At 65.2% G+C, this 20,359-nt stretch overlaps 10 protein-coding genes across 10 annotated transcripts; 4 read left to right on the plus strand and 6 right to left on the minus strand.

Annotated features, from left to right (window-relative positions):
• Positions 1-96: 96 nt before the first annotated feature.
• FA09DRAFT_362102 (hypothetical protein) lies at positions 97-1,916 on the plus strand (the record flags this gene model as incomplete). Its single annotated transcript, XM_025745436.1, has 6 exons — positions 97-305; positions 363-525; positions 609-831; positions 894-1,158; positions 1,214-1,402; positions 1,459-1,916. The coding sequence occupies 6 exons, from the start codon at positions 97-99 to the stop codon at positions 1,859-1,861; spliced, it is 1,452 nt and encodes a 483-aa protein (XP_025596420.1). The 3' UTR covers positions 1,862-1,916.
• Positions 1,913-3,464, minus strand: FA09DRAFT_346764 (hypothetical protein; the record flags this gene model as incomplete). Its single annotated transcript, XM_025744772.1, has 7 exons — positions 3,396-3,464; positions 3,114-3,343; positions 2,859-3,032; positions 2,448-2,802; positions 2,239-2,395; positions 2,043-2,188; positions 1,913-1,989 (listed from the first exon to the last, which is right to left on the minus strand). Exons 1-7 carry the CDS (start codon positions 3,436-3,438, stop codon positions 1,913-1,915), a joined length of 1,182 nt encoding a protein of 393 aa, XP_025596421.1. The 5' UTR covers positions 3,439-3,464.
• Positions 3,465-3,628: 164 nt separating this feature from the next.
• FA09DRAFT_331405 (Der1-like protein) lies at positions 3,629-4,547 on the plus strand. The gene is made up of 3 exons (XM_025743011.1): positions 3,629-4,194; positions 4,298-4,373; positions 4,430-4,547. Exons 1-3 carry the CDS (start codon positions 3,663-3,665, stop codon positions 4,464-4,466), a joined length of 645 nt encoding a protein of 214 aa, XP_025596422.1. The 5' UTR covers positions 3,629-3,662; the 3' UTR covers positions 4,467-4,547.
• Positions 4,543-5,276, minus strand: FA09DRAFT_310838 (DUF1168-domain-containing protein). The gene is made up of 2 exons (XM_025740647.1): positions 4,949-5,276; positions 4,543-4,881 (listed from the first exon to the last, which is right to left on the minus strand). Exons 1-2 carry the CDS (start codon positions 5,249-5,251, stop codon positions 4,588-4,590), a joined length of 597 nt encoding a protein of 198 aa, XP_025596423.1. The 5' UTR covers positions 5,252-5,276; the 3' UTR covers positions 4,543-4,587.
• A 141-nt stretch (positions 5,277-5,417) lies between these two features.
• Positions 5,418-8,380, plus strand: FA09DRAFT_362106 (S-adenosyl-L-methionine-dependent methyltransferase). Its single transcript, XM_025745437.1, has 6 exons — positions 5,418-6,052; positions 6,103-7,031; positions 7,085-7,161; positions 7,215-8,062; positions 8,116-8,183; positions 8,235-8,380. The coding sequence occupies exons 1-6, from the start codon at positions 5,607-5,609 to the stop codon at positions 8,360-8,362; spliced, it is 2,496 nt and encodes an 831-aa protein (XP_025596424.1). The 5' UTR covers positions 5,418-5,606; the 3' UTR covers positions 8,363-8,380.
• Positions 8,381-8,860: 480 nt separating this feature from the next.
• FA09DRAFT_93237 (hypothetical protein) lies at positions 8,861-10,194 on the plus strand. Its single transcript, XM_025745907.1, has 4 exons — positions 8,861-8,920; positions 9,046-9,540; positions 9,596-9,894; positions 9,953-10,194. Exons 2-4 carry the CDS (start codon positions 9,319-9,321, stop codon positions 10,071-10,073), a joined length of 642 nt encoding a protein of 213 aa, XP_025596425.1. The 5' UTR covers positions 8,861-8,920; positions 9,046-9,318; the 3' UTR covers positions 10,074-10,194.
• Positions 10,195-10,953: 759 nt separating this feature from the next.
• On the minus strand, positions 10,954-11,468 carry FA09DRAFT_326258 (hypothetical protein; the record flags this gene model as incomplete). The annotated part of the gene is made up of 2 exons (XM_025741198.1): positions 10,954-11,240; positions 11,426-11,468. 2 exons carry the CDS (start codon positions 11,466-11,468, stop codon positions 10,954-10,956), a joined length of 330 nt encoding a protein of 109 aa, XP_025596426.1.
• A 1,693-nt stretch (positions 11,469-13,161) lies between these two features.
• On the minus strand, positions 13,162-15,240 carry FA09DRAFT_346766 (hypothetical protein). The gene is made up of 9 exons (XM_025744773.1): positions 15,154-15,240; positions 15,023-15,093; positions 14,870-14,936; positions 14,552-14,809; positions 14,250-14,498; positions 13,991-14,190; positions 13,591-13,933; positions 13,452-13,534; positions 13,162-13,389 (listed from the first exon to the last, which is right to left on the minus strand). Exons 3-8 carry the CDS (start codon positions 14,891-14,893, stop codon positions 13,466-13,468), a joined length of 1,143 nt encoding a protein of 380 aa, XP_025596427.1. The 5' UTR covers positions 14,894-14,936; positions 15,023-15,093; positions 15,154-15,240; the 3' UTR covers positions 13,162-13,389; positions 13,452-13,465.
• Positions 15,241-16,808: 1,568 nt separating this feature from the next.
• On the minus strand, positions 16,809-17,486 carry FA09DRAFT_326260 (hypothetical protein; the record flags this gene model as incomplete). Its single annotated transcript, XM_025741199.1, has 4 exons — positions 16,809-16,903; positions 16,933-17,053; positions 17,110-17,394; positions 17,463-17,486. The coding sequence occupies 4 exons, from the start codon at positions 17,484-17,486 to the stop codon at positions 16,809-16,811; spliced, it is 525 nt and encodes a 174-aa protein (XP_025596428.1).
• A 2,190-nt stretch (positions 17,487-19,676) lies between these two features.
• Positions 19,677-20,225, minus strand: FA09DRAFT_300336 (hypothetical protein; the record flags this gene model as incomplete). Its single annotated transcript, XM_025740330.1, has 2 exons — positions 19,677-19,982; positions 20,046-20,225. The coding sequence occupies 2 exons, from the start codon at positions 20,223-20,225 to the stop codon at positions 19,677-19,679; spliced, it is 486 nt and encodes a 161-aa protein (XP_025596429.1).
• Between the last annotated feature and the right edge of the window lie 134 nt (positions 20,226-20,359).

Genomic DNA, 20,359 nt, shown 5'->3' on the forward strand with positions numbered 1-20,359 from the left:
ATTGCATGCACAGGCCAACGCATCCTTCGCGCTTCCTGCCTCCGCTCCACCACACCCTCGCCGCACCTGGCTCGCTTCGCTTGTCGCCGCGCCGCCATGCCGTCGGCCGCGCTGCTGCTCTGGGCGCCGCTGCCGCTGCTCGCGCTGCCCGCCGTGGCGGCGCTGCCCGGCCTGGCGCCGACGCTGCTGCTGCTGCCCGCCGCCTTCCACGCCACGTCGCACGCCGTCGCCGCCTGCCGCGCCACGCTCCTGGCGCGCGGCTTTGCCGGGCGCGACCTGCTCAAGCCGCACCGCCCCGAGCTTGTGTGAGTGCGGCGGCTGGGCGTGTGGGCGGGCGTCGTAGCGCTGACATGTGCCGCCAGGCCCGAGTCGGCCGGACTGCCGGCGGCGGCGACGTACGTGCTGCTGCTCTTCTGCTTCATCCCCTTCAAGTATGCGCGCTCCGACGTGCACGACCTCGAGGCGCGTGCCGACGGCGCCTGGCAGGGGCAGATTGGTGGCCGCTCGGGCTTCCCGCACCACGAGGTGAGCTGCAGGCCGAGCGTGCTTGCGAGCATGGCGCTTCGAGACAGGAGGGCTCCGTCAGAGCGCTCACGCCGCCCGCACAGCTCTCGCTTTACCTCTGCGCACTGCTCTCCATCCTCTCGTCTGTGCTGCTCGGCTGGCTCGACGACATCTTCGACATCCGCTGGCGCCTCAAAATGCCAATCCCACTCGTCGCGAGCCTGCCGATGCTCGTCGTCTACCACGCCGGCGGCGGCGGCACCAGCGTCGTTGTGCCTGGCTGGCCGGGCTTCCTGCGCGAGCTTCTCGGCCGCGTCATTGATCTTGGTGAGTGTACGCTTGGCGTGGCACACGCAGTCTCGCATCTCAACGCCGCACACGTCCGGCAGGGCCGCTCTACTACGTCTTCATCTCGATGCTCTCCACCTTCTCGGTGCACAGCATCAACATCCTTGCCGGCATCAACGGCGTTGAGGTGGGGCAGGCCGTCGTCATTGCGGCCAGCCTGTGCGTCAACTCGGCCATGTACCTCGACCCGCGCGCCGGCGAGCCGGGCTCGTGGGCGAGCAAGGAGCTGCGCGACCGCCACCTCTTCAGCCTCAGCCTGCTGGTGCCGTTCTGCGGCTGTGCGCTTGGCCTGCTGCGCTGGAACCGGTGAGGCAGCATGTGGCCGTCTGCGTGCTGCTCACAGGGCTGACACCCAGCACAGCTTTCCCTCGCGCGTCTTCGTCGGCGACACGTGGTGCTACTTTGCCGGACAGGTGCTGGCGTGCGCCGGCGTGCTGGGCCACTTCAGCAAGACGCTGCTGCTCTTCTTCATTCCGCAAGTCTTCAACTTCCTGCTCAGCTGCCCGCAGCTCTTCGGCATCGTGCCGTGCCCGCGCCACCGCGTGCCCAAGTGAGTATGCGCCCAGTGGCCAAGCATGTGCGCTGCGGCTGACGCACGGCAAACAGGGTGCACGCCTCGAGCCTCGCCCTGTATCCCTCGCGCGCTTTACTGAAAGACGCCAAGCCGTCAGCCAAGCTGTCAGCGCTGCGGCGGCCCATCCTGGAGCTCCTGCAGGCGCTGCGCCTCGTGCAGCTGGAATACGACAAGCGCGGGGCCATCACCAGCACGACGAACCTGACGCTCATCAACGCGCTCCTCGTCTTCGCGGGCGTGCGCGGCCCGCCTTCGCTGCCTGCCGACAGCGCAGACGGCGAGGGAAAGGAGGCCGCCGCAGATGCAGCTCCCAGCGGCCCGCGCATCACCGAGCCGACGCTGTGGGGCCTTGTCATGGGCACGCAGATCGCCGGCAGCCTGCTCGCCTTTACGGTGCGCTACTGGCTCGCCGGCGTCGTCTTTCCCGTCCAGTAGAGTTGTCATCCGCCCAGACAGATGCTCAATAGAGGTGTATTTTGCCCGGCCCTAGGCGGGTGCTGCCACGGCCGCAGCTGGGATGACGTCGCTCGGAGGCGTGCCGATGTCGTGCACCGGGCCCTTGCCTGAGAGACGGACGTCAGCTTCGCTTGATAGACGAGCCCTCGCAGCGACTCACCCGCCAGGCCGTCCAGCTGGAACCAGTTGCACAGCGGCTCTTCCCGCCCGCCGAGCGCGTTGAGAATGTCCTGCGCCAGCACGCCGCCGATGATGGCACATGTGGGTGAGAAGTCGCCGTGTGTCGTCTGACTCCGCAGGAAGGATCTGCGAGGGCCACGTCAGCCAGCGCCGGCGGAGCCGCTCGAGCTGCTCACGTGAAGAAGGACACCTCATCGGGCTCGCCGCCTGCTGTGAGCACGCTCGACGGCACGCCGGCTGCGTCGAGGATCGTGAGGCAGGTCTTGTGCAGCTCTTCCGGTGATGGCGGCTGCTCGGATGAGCCGCTTGGCCGCGACGTGTGCTCCCACAGCGCTGTGTAGTGCGTCAGCGGCGGCTGCATGCCCCCGCGCTGCACGCGACTCACCCCACGTCGCAAAGACACCCGGGCTCATGCGCTTGCCCTTCTTGCCCTTCCACTTTGTGCGCAGTGCCTCCTGCAGCGTGACAAAGGCCTGCCGCTTCTTGATCTGCACCTTCTCGGGCTGCGCCGACGTCGCCTCGGCAGGCGCAGCGGCCGCAGCGGCAGCAGCTGTGGGATCGGCGCTGCTGCTGGTGGTGGCCGCCAGCGGCGCAGGCGCGGCCGATGTCGAGGCGACGGGCCGCTCGACGATGTACTCATGGCGCGGCCCGAGGTCCGAGAAGATGTAGCCGCCGAAGCCCTGTGCCGCAGACACGTAGTATTTGAGCGAGAGCGTGCGGCAGAGGTCGTTGAGCTGGATCTGTGGACAGGGTGGAGGTGAGCAAGGGGCGCTGCGAGGGCGACGCAGCCACGCACAAGACGGGTGCGGTCGTGTGCCAGCTCGGCAGAGACGACGAGCACGGCGACGCCGAGCTCGGCCAGGCGCGCCGCGACGTCCTCGTGCGCGCCCTCGAGCAGCGGGCCGTGCAGCACGTCGACCTTGACGAGCGGATTGAGCGCCTGGACGCGCGGCAGCGCACAGGCGGCACGCTGCGGAGAGCAAGTCAGTGTTACTCTGCGGGGCTGCCGGTTGCGCTACAGCGTGTGCGTCTGGCCTCCGCGCCCACTCACGGCGTTGCCCACGTCGTCCTCGCGCCAGAAGAAGCCGGCCTCGAGATCGCCCGGCTGCACGGGCGCGTCGTCGAGCAGGCTGACGCGCCCGACGCCGGCGAGGACGATGTTCTTGAGCGCCTCGGTCGCGACGCCGCCGAGGCCGGCGAGGAGGATGTGGGAGCGGCGCATGCGGTTCTGCGCCTCCAGGCCCCAGAGGCGGATCTGGCGGTCGTAGAGCGCGGCCTCGGCTGGGGGCGGCGTGAGCAATGTAGACGGTGTCGGTGCAGCACGGCGACGCACCCTCGTCGACGTCGCCGCCGGTGTGTGTGGGTGCGGCTGCCATGCTTGCGGCGAGTGTGGTGGGTGTGCGGCAGGCGCGAAGGCGAGGCGAGGGCGAGGCGGCGCCTCATCATCAGCCGGCGGCGCGCCGCGGCGCACAACGTGGAGGCCGCCGCTGCATCTCGTGCGGGAGGCGCTGCTGCCATGCCGCCGCATCGACCTCCTTCTGGCCGCACCCAGGCCATCACTCACACCACCACCCACCAGCACCCGGCCTCTCTCGCCGCCATGGACCTCGACGGCCTGCCGCCCATCACGCGCCTCTGGGCCGGCAGCGCCCTCGCCCTCGCCGTCGCCGAGCACGTCGCCCTCGTGTCGCCCTACCAGCTCTTCTTCTCGCCGCGCCTCGTCTTTGCCCGCGCCCAGCTGCACCGCCTCGCCACCTGCTTCCTCTACTTTGGCCCGCTCGGCGTCGACTTTCTCTTCCACCTCTTCTTCTTCCTGCGCTACAGCCGCATGCTTGAGGAGAGCCACTTTGCCGGGCGCCGCGCCGACTTTGTCTGGCTGCTCCTCGTCGCCAGCGCCGCGCTGCTGGCGCTGGCGCCGCTGGCCACGCTGCCGTTCCTCGGCAGCCCGCTGGCCTTTGTGCTCGTGTACGTGTGGAGCCGCTGGAACCGGCACGTGCGCCTCAGCCTCTTTGGCGTGCTCGTCATCTCGGCGCCGTACCTGCCGTGGAGCCTCGTGGCGTTCAGCTGGCTCATCAACGGCAGCCCCAAGGCGGCCGTCGGCGACATCCTCGGTGTCGCCATCGGGCATCTGTGTGAGTGCGCGGGCGGTGCAGCTCGGCAGCGGTAGCAGTGTGGTCCGAGCTGCAGCCACGGCGGCAGTGCAGCGTCGCAGCTCCAACACTGACCCCCTCGCAGACTACTTCCTCGTCGACGTCTGGCCGCGCGAGGTGCGCAGCGGCGGCCGCAACTGGCTGGCCACGCCGACGCTCTTGTGCGTGCTCCACACACCCGCTGCGCACGCTTTCCGCTCACAGCTCTCCTCTGCAGTGCACGCCTCATCGACGGGCCCCGCCGCGATGACTAGCGCCCGTCTCCCCGTCACCCGTCTCTGCCGCGCCATCTGTACTTCTAGCTCATCACATGCCATCCGCACCACATCTCGCTGCATCACACGCCTCGGCGTGGGTATCTTGCATTGCGCATGCTCACGCCTCGTCGTCGCTGTCGCCGGCGGGCCGCTTGAAGGCGATGCTGGCGCCCTCGGCGGCGCGCGCGATCTTGCGCCGCTTGCCCTCGCGCTCCTCGTCCTCGCCATCGGCCGCCGCCGCCGCATCCCCAGCCGCTGCGCCCTCGGCCTTCTTCTCGCCGCCCGCTGCGCCTGCGCCGCCCTTTGCGCGTGCCTTCTTCTTGTCGCGCTTCGCCCGGTTCTTGAGCGTCTTGGCGTCTGTGCTGGCCGCCAGCTCGGCCTGCCGCTTGGCAAATGCCGCCGTCTCTTCCTCCTGCACGCAGACGTGTGTCAGCTAATGTGGTCGCGGCATACGCGCTGCAGACGCCTGCGCTGCTCACCTTCTTCGCCTTGTCCTCCATGAGCTTGACGCGCTCGTACTCGCGCCGGCGCGCGTGCTTGTAGACGTGGAACTCGCCGCTGCCGGCGCCGGCGCTGGAGCCCGAGACATTCTTGATCATGTCGCGCGGCGCACGCAGCTCCTTCTCCTTGGGTGGGCCGGGCAGGCGCACGGCGCGCTCGGGATTGGCGAGCAGGCGGGCGACGGCGGCGGCCTGCACCTCCTGCGGCGTCTGCGGGCGCGGCGTGCGCGACGGGCCGGCAGCGGCCGCGTCGGCGGCGGCGGCGGCGGGAGAGTCGGCCATGCTGTGCGGCGCGAAGAGTGCCGTGTGCGAGCGAGGCGTGTGGTGGAGCAGAGGCAAGGAGCAGGAGCGCTGCGCGGTCCTGGGCTGCCGCGCGACCGACGAGGCGGCGTGGGAGCGCCGCCTGCGCTGCCCGCCGTCAGGAGCCGCGCCGGCCGCTTTGCCTCTCGCTCCCACAGCCGCCGCCGCGCCGTCAATCAGCAGCCATCGGGCCGGCCCACACGCAAGCCGCAAGCATGCTGATGATGGGCACCGTCAGCGCACACTCGCCGCCGCCGTGGAGCAGCCGGCTGGCAGACGGCGTGAGGCACGCACTCGCAGCGCCGGCCGCGCCTGCCTCTCCACCACACGCAGCACCATGGACAGCTCCTCCTCGCCCGAGCCGCCGAGCGGGCCCGCCAGCCGCGCTGTCGTGACGCCGCTCGTCGCCGCCGTGCTGGCCCGCTGCAACACGGCGCCGCACCTCTACACGACGCTGCCCGCCGGCGCTCCGGCGCTGCGCCGCGCCGCCTTTGCCGTGCGCCGCATCGAGGACCGCATCGCCCTCGGCCACGTCGTCAAGCTCGTGCAGAACGCCCATGGCGGCGCGCTGAGCGAGTACGCGCTCGTCAGCAGCATCGTCGACGCCGACGAGCCCGGCATGCCCGCGCGCATCTCCGGCCCTGTGCTCGTCGGCCAGGAGCGCACGCCGCTCGCGCCCGTCGGCCCGCTCGACGAGCTCTTCCGCACGGCGCGCGTCTGGCATGGCCGGGCGTCGTCGGAGCACATCAGCGGCCTCGTCGAGGGCGCGCGCCTGCGCTTTGCGTGAGTCTGTCTCCGTGGTCATAGTCTCGGCGCCGCTCACACCGATGCAGCTACGACGAACAGACGTGTGCGCTCGTGCCGCTCGACAATGCAGTGGCCTCGCCCGAGATCGAGCTGCACGAGCACGACTTCGTCTACATCGACGCGCCGCTGCCGTCTGCAGACGCCGGCGAGGTGCTCGTCCACGCGCCGTGGCGCATCGCGCAGATCCGCAAGCTCAGCCGCAGCGGCGCGCACAAGGTGCAGCTCTTCGACCGCACCGCCGCCGTTGATGGCTTCGAGGACGAGCAGCTGCTGAGCAAGGGCGCCAAGCAGGTGCTGCCGTCGGCGGCGTACATCCGCGGCAAGTGCTGGGTCGAAAGTGCGCGCAGCATGAAGGAGCGCGACCGTCTGCGTGGCCTGCCCGACGTCTTCTACGTCGCCGGCGACGTCAAGCAGTGCATGCGCTGCCGCGACGAGCGCGAGAAGCGCCAGCACATCGAGAGGCGTCTGAAGAAGCATCGGCTCAAGGCGCTCGATCTATTTGCCGGCGCTGGCGGGCTCAGCACTGGCGCCGTGCTCAGCGGGCTTGCCAAGTGCAAATGGGCCAACGACTTCGACTCCAGCGCCGCTGCAACGTTCTCGTCGCTGCACAACAAGGTCATCATTGACACACGCGACTGCAACGTGGTGCTGCGCGACATCATCGAGGGCCGCGCGCCGCCGCACATGCCTGATCCCGCAGAGGGCCTCGTCGACGTGATCACGGCGGGCCCGCCCTGCCAGGGCGAGTGCTTTCCTCTTCTCGCACTCGTCTGCATGGCTGACCCACTCGCAGGCTTCTCGCGCGCCAATATGGCCACGAACAACAAGTCGAGGCCGATGGATCCGCGCAACATGCTCGTCGCCACGACGCTCGCCTTCATCGACGTCTACCGGCCGCGCTTCGTCGTTCTCGAGAACGTCGGAGGCCTCGTGGATCCCGCAAATGGCAAGCTCGGTGAGTGGCGCACACCTGCCGCATCTGCTGCGTATGCTCACTCGTCGAGTCAGGCGACGTCGACGTCTCGCAGGGCTTCCTGAAGATGATCTTGACGAGCTTTTGCGAGATGGGCTACGGCGTGCGAGCGGTGAGCATCAGACAGGGAAGCTGCGCTCATGCGTGCTCACTCTCCTTGCCCAGCATATTGCTCAGGCGGTCGAGTACGGCGTAGCACAGTCTCGTCCGCGCATCATCTTCCTTGCCGCACGGAGCGGCGAGCCGCTGCCCGACTTTCCGCTCCAGACGCATGCCGGCTTCAAGAAGGCAACGCCCAAGCAGTTCAAGGTCGAGGGCTGTGACGCGCGCATCACAACCTGCCGCTGCGTCAACGGCGCGCCGCTGCCCGCAGTCACAGCCGGCGCAGTGCTCAGCGACCTGCCAATGTTTGACTGGATGAGCAGCTGCGAGCAGAGACCTTGCGCTGCGGCGCTGAGCATCACACAGGCCGATCCGCACGTCATCTATCCCGACAAGAATGACGAGCACGACCGCTGGCGTCGTGAGCGAGCCAAGATCATCCCGTCGTTTGAGGTGCCCAAGCGCGGCGAGAGCGACGTCGACCGCATTGGCCCGCAGAGCCCGTGCGCCTACCGCTGCCAGCCTCGCACGTCGCACCAGCTCGCGCTCCGACAGCTCGTCCCGGGCTCGGCGATCAGCAGCAGCGCGTACAAGCAGCAAGTTACGCAGCATCAGACGACGGTGCTCTCGCTCGACGCCTCGGAGCGCGTGTGCAACGTCAAGCTTGCGCCCAACGCCAACTACGACACGTGGCCGCCGTCGAAGCCGAAGCTTGCCTCATGGGGCTACAGCTCTCTTGCCGCGGCGTCCGCTCGCAAGAACTCGGCCTATCCGAAGGCGTATCTCCGTGCGGACCCCGCCGGCGCGCTGCAGATCTCGATGGCGCGCATGGATCCCGGCTCGAAGAGCGGCGGGAACCTGCACTGGGACCAGTACCGCCTGCTGACCGTGCGCGAGGTCGCCCGTGCTCAGTGCGTGCGCCGTGCGCTCGACTTACGCGGCGAAGCTGACCATCGCTGCGCAGAGGTTTCCCGGACGGCGTGCACTTTGCGACGGAGCACGGCTTTGGCGATGCGATCCGTCAGGTCGGCAGTGAGTCCTGGCGCGGAGGTGGCATGGGATAGCACGCTGACGCTGCTGCAGATGCTGTGCCCGTGCCTCTTGCGCGGGCAGTCTTCCGGTCTATCCTGCGAGCGCTCGTGGACCGAGAGCTTGCGACAGAAGATGAGGGAGAGACGGCATCGGCGAAGCGGCGGCGCGTGGATGAATGAGATTGAGCCTTGACGTTCAGAAGCCCCCGCTCGCTCTCCCACTTCCGCTCGCATGTGCGTTCTGGCGGCGAAGCATTCGCCCATCAGGAAAGGGGCTGTGCCGGTCGCACTAGGCAGAGAGCTCAGGCGCTGCCGGGAGATGAAGAGGCACGGGCGGCGGCGCATGAGAGGCGAGCGATGCAGCGGCGGCAGAGGGGCGGCGACTGGCCTGCTGCACGGCCCGCCGGGCTCGATCAAGTAGTGAGACAGCGCTGAAGGCTGTCCTGTCCGGCCCTCGGAGGCAGAGGCAGCAGCGTCAAGAGCCGCTGCTCTTTGGGACACAGCCTGCCTGCGGCTGCAGCGGGCGCACTTGGCTCTGGAGCCACGCTGTCGCCGCCTGCACGGACCTGTGCCCTCGGAACGCGTGACAGGTGCCGGCACGGAGGTTCATCAGCGACAGCTCGCGCCCCTTCCTCCTCCATCCCTTTCACCACATCAGTCGCTGCTCTCCGCGACAGCTGCGTTGTCCTACCACGCTCACCGCCACGTCACCACCGCGCGCTCGCTAGCGCCGTCAACGTGAGTATGAAGTGCAGCATTCCGTTCTGGGAACCTCGCGAGCGCCCTCAAGACCGCTGTGCTGTGGGCAGCGGCAGCACTGCTCACATGTACGAGCACAAAAATCTCATCGTTCTCCTATGCAGCTCTGCCTCAACATGACACGCCGTTCTCGCGCAAGCCGACCGGTCAAGAAGCTCAAGACCTCGCATCATCAACGCGCGCCCGAGCGCGCAGCCGTCACCGGCGTCCTCTCGCTGCCGCCCGAGCTTTTGACCATGATCTGCGAGCTGGTCTCGGATCGGGACCTGCTTGCGCTGACTTGCACCAACAGACTCCTTCGTGACCTTGCTGTACGTTCTCGTTGACGCTTCAGGCACTCGCCGCTGACACGAACATCACAGCCTTCTGACTCGCTCATGTGGCAACACCGGGGTGACAGAAGCAGCGAGAGGAGCAAGACAGACTTCCGCGCCGACACGACAAAGACCTATCTGACGGCCAAAGAGCGCTGTCTCATTCTCGGCTGCGTCCTGTGCTGGCATTGCCATGCTCGCAGAGCGGATGAGAAGGACAGCAGAAGGGCCTACTGCCAGCCTTGCTGGCGCGGCCTTGGTCTCTCGGCGCATCCATTGAAACCCGTGAGCAGACTTGAGCCCTGCCTCCAAGCTTTTCCTGACTCCACGTTTCATGTAGGTGTGCACTTCCGCAGGCGAAGCAATGCTCACCTTTGGCCTCAAGCGAGCAGAAGTGGAGAGTCTGCCTCTCTACCGCGAGGTCGTCGAGTGGCTGCCCGAGTGGAGATCCGTGTACGATAGTGACCATATTTACTTCCGCGATGGAGATCCGTACCCATTCTACGCAGGCCTCCGCTTCTTCGTGGCAACCTCAACGTACGACTGGTTTGCCAGACGCTACACCGTCTTGCCGACTGGTGTAATTGTCCGCGCTGACTTCCGTAGCCGCGTCACAAGAGTAGAGCATCCTGACGAAGCGTCAGTAAGATCGCGGCTGCGCATACCTTTATCTACGCCGCTGACGGCATGTGATCAGGCTAAGAGCGGCAAGGCAAGCGGGATCCTTGGACTTGATCTCCCGCTGGCGCGACTACTATCGGCGTGAGGACCTGGTCGTCGTCTGGAAGGCCAAGGTACTTGAAGCGCAGCGAAAATAGTCCCAGCGGCGGCGACGTGCTGCTGCGAAGGAGAGAGCTGCTGCCCCTCGACGGACCGCCGTCGTCCGCTCTATGGTGAGGCAGTGGACATGCGTGCGCGCCGTCTGGGCAAGGAGCACCTCACGCTCATGTCTGCACTGCAGCCTAATCGAGCGTGCAAGAGCAGCACTCAAGGCTCCATTCAAGCATGAGTGCCTCGTTGCCGTGTCACCATCTTCGCAAGAGTTTATGTGTCTGCGCCGCGCTATCTCTGAATCGACTCCGTTATCTCATCTGATGCGTGATAAGCTGCTGTGTGGGCGATACTTCTCATAGCCTGTCTGTTGCTGTGCGGTCTTCCTCTCTCGCCGTGCCTGATAGCTCGCGCTGCTAGTGTGTAGCGAGGACGGCGCACGTGGCTCCTGATGCGGTGAGCACGCGCTCGAGGCGAAATGTGAAGTTCGTCACTCCGCGCACAAGCACAGGCAGCGACGGGCATGCCGGAAGCCATGCATGCACACGAGATTGATTCTGGCTGGTCGAGGTGCGGAGGTGATGGAGTGGTGAGGTGACGGGTAAGAGGGGCCATCGCCGGGAATCGGAGGCCCCTTGGCGGCTCAAAGTATGTGCTACAGGAACAGGGCGTGTGATGAGGGTCGACGAGCTTGCTGAGGAGAAGAAGAGACTTGACTGCGGCAAGATGCCCGCCGAGAGGAGAACGACACGCGACGAGAAAGGACAGCAAGGAGCACAGGTGTCGTTGTGAGAACGAGGAGAGTGTTGGTGGAGCGAGCGAAGTCGATGGTAGCGTCGACGCATGAGAATAGCCCTCGCTCATCCGGTCTTGCTGCGACGACTAGACTGCATCAGCTTTGGTCGACGATCAACGAAGTCAGCACTCTCACCTAGCCGAGGAACTGCTGGCAGGGTCCACCTCGGCGTCGCGCACGTGCATGTTCGGCAGCGGCACGCCGAGACGCTGCTGCTGCTGACGCAGCAGTAGCTCGGCGATGACCGTCTGGTCGTCGATGAGACCGGCAGGAAGCAAGCTGAGCCAGTCGCCGCGAAGAAGCGCCTCCGCGACCGGGTCGCCCGTCAGCGACGGCAGCTGCAGGCCGGCGCTTGCCAGCAGCTCGCGGCGGACGTCTGCGACGATCTGCCGGCGATCGCTTCGCACTTGCGGCTGGTCTTGGTGAGCGGCTAGTCGCGCAGCGGCCTGACGGCGTCTCTGGCCTTCTCTCGCAAGTCTATCGCGCATTGTCTTGCGCCAGACGTATGCCAGATCCTTCCCGAACGGAAGGCTGTCCGATGCGTTCGTCCGCTGTAGCGCAAGTCTGAGCGAGGCTCGTCTTGCGTACTGGCAGTTCACTCACGGTCGAGCGCTCCGGCCAAGGCATGTTTCTTCCATGCTAGCATCGCGGTACCTTCCTGACTTGATGACGCAGTAGCGTGGAGCCCATTTGAGATAGTGAGAGCGTGGCCACTCAAGAGAGGGCCTCTCCTGCGCTCTCCGAAGCCAATGATACGGGCCACTGTCCGGATCAGAAACAAACTAAACCTTTGCTGAGGCTGTGTCGCCCCACTCGACAACCAGGATGGAAAGAGGAGCTTGTTCGACCTGTGCGCGCGTAAGACCGAACGCCTTCATTGCCTTCTCGACAGTGGCAAGTGCAGTCTGGCTCGCAAAGGTCAGCTCGCGCGTTTTTGCGGAGCGAAACTTTCCTCACAAGCTTCGTGGGCGGATAGAGCCGCTTCCAGCAGACTGTGCAGTGCACGCTGCTCATCGGACCGCCCCACTGGCCCTCGTTTTGGAGGACCGCGTGGCAGTACGTGCACGCAACGTTGCCCAGCAACAGACACCGCTCTCTCGCAGAGCAGTAGTCCAGCAGGCGGTTTCTACTCATTTCGACCTGCCGTTCGACGGGCTTGAGGGTGCAGCGCCGTCGCCAAATCTCCGCTTCGTCGTGCTGCGCATTACTGTTCAGCTCGCGTGTCAGTATGGCCGCGAGCGGCGCTCACGAGCAAGACTTTGAAGGTAGAGCAGGTGTCCTTAAGCTCGACTAGAGTCACGTCCGAGCAGTATTCGCAGATGATGCCGAGCAGCTCGACCGGAAGAGAGGTCAAGCCTGTGGCGACGTGTTTGAAGCCGATCTTGGCGTGCGCCGGCTGCGCCGAGCCTTGGACTGCGCCGCGCACCTCGTCCGCATACGCTGTGTTGGCGGAGCTCGCCTGAGCGAAGTCGCCTTGCTTCAGTGCTCGCGCAAAGCGTGGATGTGGATCTGAGGGCACGCTAACCGTTCCTTGATGCGGCTTCTCTGCGCCCATCGTGCTGTCACTGCCCTTGCCGGTCCGAGGCGCGTCCGGAGCCCTCGAGCGCTGCCCGCGCGTCTTGACCATCACTGCGGCTCTCTCTGGCGTGGCGCCGTGAACCAGGACGCCGAGGCTGTGCGGAAACGAGGAGCAAATCAGAACACCGCAGTAGAGGATGACGCCGCAACTCTAGTTCCGCCGAGCTGCCTCGCCGTGGCCAGCACTCACTGCAGCTGTGTACGCTGCGTGTCGCGATGGTCGGCGAGCGCTCCTTGAGGCCGATGTGCTGTTGCGCTCAAGCTGATCATGAGTTCTCAGTAAGCACGACTTGCAGTGTGCAGGCGGCAGGTGCCGCCCGACGAGTCGGCCCACACTCACAGCTCAGAGACGGCGAGGAGCGCGCGAAGGGCACGCGTCGAGCGCGGCTGCAGCGCACGAGGAGGGAGAGAGAAGAAAGGCGAGGGCAGAGCGAGATGTGCAAGGGCTGGAGGGGCTGGTGTGAGGGATGGTGGTGGTCGGGAGGGCAGCTGCAGCGCCATTTGATTGGGCGCAACTGGCAGTGTCCTTGGCACGGCGCACGGCCTCGCCGCGCTCCTCGCGCGCCTCTTGGACGGCGCGCACGGCCGGCCCGCTGCACACCGCACGCGGCCTGCTCAACCTCGCCTGGCTTGTTGCCTCCTCCCCCTCGAGCAACGGCGAGGAGCGCCCTGCAGCGGGTGCTGGAGCGCAAGTCCAGCTGCGCACTCCCCACACACATGGACACGCGGCAGCCACAGCGACGTTAGCGCAAAGAGCGGAACGGGACATGCGATTCTCGGAGCTGGACGGATGTGACGCGTGTGAAGGGGTGATGAGCTCGACTCGGACACGGAAGGGGCTACAGCCATGAGGGTGGTCCGGAGGGCCGGACGATGTGGAAAAGCGCTGCAGGCGGAGAAAAGGAACTGTGCGAGCGTGCGCGAGCGCACTCTACTGATGCGGGCCGAATGCATGAAGCAGACACGGACCACACGCAAGGTGAGGTCGCCTTGAGGAAGAGACGAGTCAGTCAACCGCAGTAGATCTGAGCATGCAGAGCGTTGGACTGACACAATGCGGCATCATTACCAGTCCGAATCATCTTCGTCCGAACTTTCCTCGTCCGAAGTCGTTTCCAGCGCCATCGAAGCAGCCTGCTGGAGTAGAGTCAGCTCTGAACGTTCAGCAGCAGAGGCCTCGCTGCTCGCACCTGGCTGTGCAGTCCTGTGCCACGACGCTGCATGACCATGCTCGGCAGAGGCACGCCCAACCGACTCTGCTCTCGGCGGATGACGAGTTCCGCGATGACGGCGGCTTCGTCGTCGATGCCGGCTGGTTGCAGACAGAACCACTCTCCTCGTATGAAAGCCTGAGCTACTGGATCGTCGCGTACTGTACTGAGACTCAGACCCGCATTGGTGAGGCTTGTCCGACGCGCTCGGAAGACAGCAGCAAGCTGTTTTTTGCTCTCTTGGTCATGACGAGCAGCGAGCGATCTGTACCAGACGTTGCTCAGATCCTCCACGCGGCGGAATGTCTGTATCGCCGAGGAGCTGCCGTAGGGACTGCATCAGAGATAACACTTGCAACGCAGTACTTGGCTCACTCACCCGTCTGCCGGACGGTCGAGCACAAACATATCGACTTCTTCTGCCTGAAGCTCCCTCCGTCGTCCTCGTTGGTCGACAATGTGTGACTTTGGCCCATCTTCGCTCCACTGCGTCACAAATTGATGGACAGGCACCGAGTCGACCTGCTCCGATGTGAGGTCAAAGTGCGCCATGGCCTCCTCGATTGTAGCCAGTCCTTTCTGACATGGACGAGCTGTCAGCACACTGCAGCTTGAGGATTCTCAGGAGCGGAACTCACAGGCAAGCGATCTGGTCCGTCCCAGCCGTGGCGACGCGCACACAAAGCGCAAGTCTGCAAACCTGGGCGCTTGCGCGAGGTACTTGTGCCAGCAAGTCTCTTGCGACAGTATCGACAAGCTCTCCCACCCACGAGCAGGCATTGCTGCTTCTCCGTGGCATTCGCCAACAAGATGTCCCTCTGCAATGCGGCGCATGCGTCGGCAGGTGCCACTGAGGCACGCGAAATCCAGACAGATCCGTCCTCGTGCTGAGTGAGCAATGGGTTTAGTACAATGCTATGTGTGAAAGCGACACACTTACAAGCAGCCCGCGGTGCAAGTCAGGCGAGGCACAGCTCAGCGACACAAGGTCCATGTCGGAGACTTGCTCGAAGATGATGCCCAGCAGCTCGTTCGGAAGAGATTCGATGCCGACCGCGCTGCGCTCCCCCGCTGGTTGCGTCGCAGGCGGAGCAGCCTCCTGCTGTGACGATGAGGCAGCCGACGCGCTTGTCGTGGCGGGCCGAGACTGCTGCGTCGATGACGATGCGGTTGCGCTCGTTGCGTCAGAGGTCTCTGACTGCACAACGGGACGCTACGTCAGTACTTGTCCTCCAAGCACCAAGATCAACACACTTACCAGCTTCTGCTTCTTGCGAGCCATGTCGAGGCGGATCTTGGTGGGCCGGAGCAGGGCGAAGAGCGGGCTGCGACAGGCACGGCGAGGAGTCAGCCGACGGCAGGCACGGCCGTCGTCTCGCACCGCATGAGAAGGAAGGGCAGAATCACTTACAGCTTGCAAAGACTTTCAGCAGCCTGAGTGCTGAGGCACGGACGGCCGGGGACTTGGTCTCGAGCGTGCGGCTGTGCTGCGCGTGTGAGTAGGCGACGACAGGCGCACGTCGCCTCAGCCTCGAGACTCACAGTGCGAGCTCGAGCCGCAGGAGCGGAGGGCGAGCAGCGAGAGAGAGGAGTATGCGACAGAGAAAGGTGCTGTCGAGAGCTCTGGACGAGCGCGGGTGGTGGTGAGAGGCACGCTCGACGCTGGAGCGGCCAGGGCGCTTCGGCATCGGCCCGAGCGTGGCACGCGGCGCGGCGCTTTCCCACGCGCGTCGGCGCTTCGTGGCCCAGAACAGGCCGCAAGGCGTGGGCGTGCAGAGGGTGCGCCGCAGCTGATCAGCAGCAGCCGCTGAGCAATCGTTGCACAGCGAAATGTCGCTTGAGGCAGCGTTCAGTCGAGCTCTATCGGCTGAGCACGGACTGCCGCAGCGGATGAATGCTTTTCGCACCGCTGCGCCGTGTCTCGCGCGCCTGCTGCGGCGTGGCGTCGCGAAAGAGAGACGGCAGCGAGCACCGAATCTGCCATCGTGCAGGCAGGCCGCGACCAACAGCAGCTCCTGGCACATGAGACGGTGCAGGAGCAACATAGTAGGTTGGAGGCAGCGTGACGCGGAGACACGTCATGTGATTCATGATTCTGGATGAGGCGACGCTCGTGAGGAGCTGACAGGCTCGGAGAAAGGGTGGCTGCGAGGCAACGGTCGACACTGAGTGATGAGAGAGGCAAGAGTGTTACATGCGAGAAGGAGGAGCTGAGAGAGCGAGAGCGCCGATCTGCGGCCTTGACTGAGCGACGAAGAGGCCCAGACTGGCGTGACCAGTGCGCTTGAGCGAGATGCTGCGAAAAGGGTGGGAAATGGGAGGGGAGCGCGAGGGAGGGGGGCCGGACGACGCTTCGAGTGTGCGAGAAGCACCTGCTGCGAGCGATGGCTATGCGTCGCTGTCACTTGGGGTCAAGACTGTCAGCTGTGCTCGGGAGCAAGGCAGCTCACTGAGCTCTTCGCTGCGCTCACCGAAATTGCAGCGACTGAACTCGATTAGGCTTCCGTATCATCAGGTGTAGGCAGAGGCGTGCCGAGCAGACCCTGATTTTGACGATGGAGGAGTTCGGCAACGACAGCCGCTTCATCCTCCAGCCCGGCGAGGCGCAGAACGAACCTCTTGCTGCGCGAGACAGCGTTATACACTGGGTCATTTGACTGCTTGCACGCCAGTATCTTGACGCCTGCCATGCGCAGTCGCTCTTCACGAGCGCTCGCACGGGCTGAAGTCTCCCTGTGGATGACCATGCGATTGTTGACGGACCAAGCTGAGTGAGCCTCGCTCCAGCGACGAAAGAGCTTGACGGCCTTGAGGGAACTGAAAGGCAGAACATGAGCCTTCCGAGGCGTCGCTGACACACCCCGTACTGACCCGTCTTGCGGACGCTTGAGAACAAACAAAGTTTCTTCGGACTCCTGGAGCGGCCGGCGCGCGCCGTTCTCGTTGAAAGTGTAGGACTCGGACGTGCCGCCATAGACTCCCTCGCCCGCTGTCCATTGCGTGACGAACCGACGAACCGGAAGTGCAAGAATTTGAGCTCGCGTTAGGCCGTACAGATCCATCGCCTCTTCGAAGTCCTCCTCGGAACACAGGATATCCTGCCCGTCGTCATCAGCATAGTATAGCAATCTTCGCCACACAGTGTACCTACGGGCGAGCGAGACGAATAGGACATGCGCTTCCGACACAGTGCGCAGTTAAATTTGGGTCCGGGAGAAGCATAGAAGAAGCTGAGCGGAGCGTCCCATTCGGGCTCGGGCGGAGCATTGTCTGGCGCCGATCCCTTCAGGTGCTTGTGGCAGTTCCAGCACATCATCTTACCGAGCATCTTGAAGCGTTCTTTCGCGGTCAGGTGATCGTTGCTCGGGTTGTCGTCCAATTTCGCCTGTACCTCGCGAGACTTGCAAGAGCTGCGCCGATCCCACTCGTCTGCGTCCTCGTGCTAAGACGCGAATAGTCAGCTTGGGGCCTGTGCTCTCCTGCCGACGACAGACTCACAAGCAGCGTGCGGCGCATCAGAGGCGAAGCACAGCTCAGCATCACCAGATCGTGGTCGGAGGAGATGAGATCGCGGATCATGACGAGCAGCTCGGGCGGAAGGTCCTCGAGGCCCGTAGGTGAGGCATGCTCCGAGACCACGTGCCTCGTGGCTGACTGCTCAAGCGCGTGCTGCAGTTGCGCCCAGCCGGGTCCGGACGACGAAATCGTGGCGACAGGCTTGTCCTGCTGCTGCTGCTGCTCGCTCGACGACGACGTGCTCGCACTCGCTGCGTCGGAGGCGAACTGTGCGACGATGCCGCAGCGTCAGTCGATGTGCGGCTCGCAATTACTGACGGCCTGTATGCACTCACGAGCTTCTGCTTCTTGTTCGACATCTTGGAGCAGCACTTGAGGGACGGGCCGGCGCGGCTGGACTGGGCTTGCGCGTGAGCAGGCGGCGAGGGCAGCATGCGAAGCGCACGGCACGCTGTGGCGACTCACAATGCGCGAGCGACAGACGAGACGGCGACGGCGCAGCAGCAGATGCGCGAGCGCGGATGGCGACGAGAGAAGAGAGTGGGTGGGAGAGCAGCAGAGGCGCTGCAGGGGTGGAGGTGGTGGTGAGAGGCAGGCTCGGCGCCGGCGAAGCACGCTCTTGGGGGGCCCGAGCGCGAGGCGAGGCGGCGGCGCTTTCCCACGCCGCCGCTTGCCGCGCACACGACACACACGACATCTGCCTCCTCTCGAGCCGCAGCGAGCCTTCCCTGCACCACAGCCTCCGTCTCCTCACTTTCCTCAGCCACAGCCTCGGTCGCCGTTGCCCATTCGCTCCCTCCTCTTACTCCTCTCCGCTCCGCCCTCGACCACTCAGGCACGGCCCCGTTGCCGAAGTCTGGCGCCCGACACACTCCCACCAACGCACGCACGCGCGCCGCACCTCGCTCTTCAGCATGCAGCGGCTGCCGCTCGAGCTGCAGCTGCTCGTCTGCACTTACCTCTCCGACTGCGAGCTGGCCGCACTCGCTGCCACGTGCGGGCATTTTCGCAGGCTCCTCGTGAGTAGCGCCGAGCATCGTGCGCCTGGCGCCCCCTCTCACGTCTAGCGGCCGTCTGGCCGTCCATGCCTCGACAGCACGAGGACGCGCTGATCTGGTCGCAGCGTGTGAGAGGGAAGCCTCTTTCACTGCAACGAGCGCTCAAGGACGACGCGACGAAGAAGCATCTGAGCAGCAAGGAGCGCTGCCTCGTCCTCAGCCAAAACCTCTGCTGGAGCTGCCATGCGCCAGAACATTGGTTCTGGAGATGGACTCTGTCGACACGGATGGAGTTCACCGTGCGAGTCACCAGCCCAAAGTCAGAGCGCGGAGCCAGTGAAGGCTCGTGCAGCTCGACGCCTTCGCTCGCATCGACGACCTCGGGCGAGTCGCGCAGCTCTTTCGCCTCGTTTGACACCAGAGTCTCGTCTGTGGAGTCACGCATGTCCTTCGCCACCGACGACTCGTCCGATGAGTGCAAGGGCTTCTGCACCTCCTGCCACAAAGCTCTCGACGGCGCATTCAACGTACGTTCATGCATGACCACCGCACCTTCGTGTTGCTGACTGAGCGATTCAGGAGATCTATCATCGCCCAGAAGACGCAATGCGATACTACAAGCTCACGCCGGAGCAGTTTCGCACTGTGCCCAAGTGCGTATGGGTGACGGAATGGCTTCGTTCAGAAGCGTCGCGCGCTTCCGACTGTGCCGAGCAAGAAGCGGCGGTGGACAACGTCGGTATGTGGACCGAGAGCACACACATCATCGACGGTGGACGCGCAGGGCGCCGTAGGCATGTACGGCCGAATGAGCGCAATTTGTTCACCCTTGAACGGCCTCTCATGTGAGCCCGGTCTTCCCCGCGCGCATGTTGTCGCGACTGACGAGGGCGCTTTCTCAGGTGGACTGCGGACGCGTCTGAGCAGGGAGGCGACATGGACAACAGCTCCGAAGCCGGAGGCGCCGACGAGAAGGACCGAAAGAAGGCCAAGAGCGCGCCCGTAGAGTATCTGAAAGCGTCGGCCTACGCAGTCTTCTGGCACGCGAAGCAGATCAGGAAGGTGTGGCGCAAGAAGATGAGGGCTGGTCATCGGGCAAAGCGTGACCGCCGCCGTCGTACAGTGGAGGCCTGGCGTGAGGGCGCAGCCACCGACGCGCCGTGACGGTCCTGCAGACCATGAAGGTGAGTCGCTACTTCCCTGTTCAGACTTGGGCGGGCTCGCTGCGCAGTCGGACGCGCTTACGGGTGAAGTGATCTGAGGCCTCGGAGCCGAGCTTGACTGCCTGTGTGAGCCTTCGCTCACGAATCTACACTCAGATGGATCGCCTCTTCGAAGCGCAGCAGCGCCATTGGCTTCCCACAGTGCCTCAGTCTCAGCACGCACGGCGCCCATCACCTCTCCACTCTGTCAAGCATCGGCACGCGTCTCTCGTCACCATTTCGCTCCTCAACTACCTTTACATCTCGGCCGCGCTCGTCTTTCTTCTCTGATCGAATGCATCGTTTCTCCTCCTCACATGCCACGAGCGTCGTGCACCTCTTTCGGTCTCTAGAGCTGCACAGTCTTGAGGCCGTCCTGCTTGCCGCGCCGGCTGAGCTCGCCGACGCCGTGCCTCTCCTCCCACGCGACGATGCCGCCGGCGAGGATGGCGACGCGGGCGCTGACGTCTGCGTCGCTGAGCGCCAGGTGCGCCTGCAGGGCGTCGGCGTACCAGCCTGCGCTGCGCGGGCCACGCCCGTTGGAGCGGTTGCAATGAAAGACAACGAGCGGCACGCGCGAGAGCAGCGGCAGCAGGCCGGGCAGCGCCGCGGGCAGCGAGTGCGCCGGCAGGTTGATGGCGCCCGGGATGAGCGTCTGTAGGTGCAGCGTTGTCAGTTGCAGATTACGAGCCCAACTGCAGGCGCACCTGGCGCTCACCTCGCAGTCGGCGCGGCGCACATCAACGACGAGGAAGTCCGTGCCGGCGCGCTGCGTGCCGCTCTGCACGAGCGCCGTGAGCTCGTCGACGGAGACGCTGCGCAGCGGATGATCTGTGCGCGGGCGTGGCTCGCCGTACACGTCGTGCCAGTGCTTGGAGTTGATGGGATGCTCGGCCATGGCTGCGGTGCGGGCGGCTGATGCGGTCGTGAGCACGGCGATCGCGCGCCACACGCGCCGCTTCTTCTTCGCGCCGCCCCTTGAGCGGCGAATTTGAAAGTCGAGTGCTCGTCCGCCCCATGGCGCATCGCTGA

This window comes from Tilletiopsis washingtonensis, assembly GCF_003144115.1.
Source record: "Tilletiopsis washingtonensis strain MCA 4186 unplaced genomic scaffold FA09scaffold_18, whole genome shotgun sequence".
In the NCBI taxonomy this organism is placed as follows: domain Eukaryota; kingdom Fungi; phylum Basidiomycota; class Exobasidiomycetes; order Entylomatales; genus Tilletiopsis; species Tilletiopsis washingtonensis.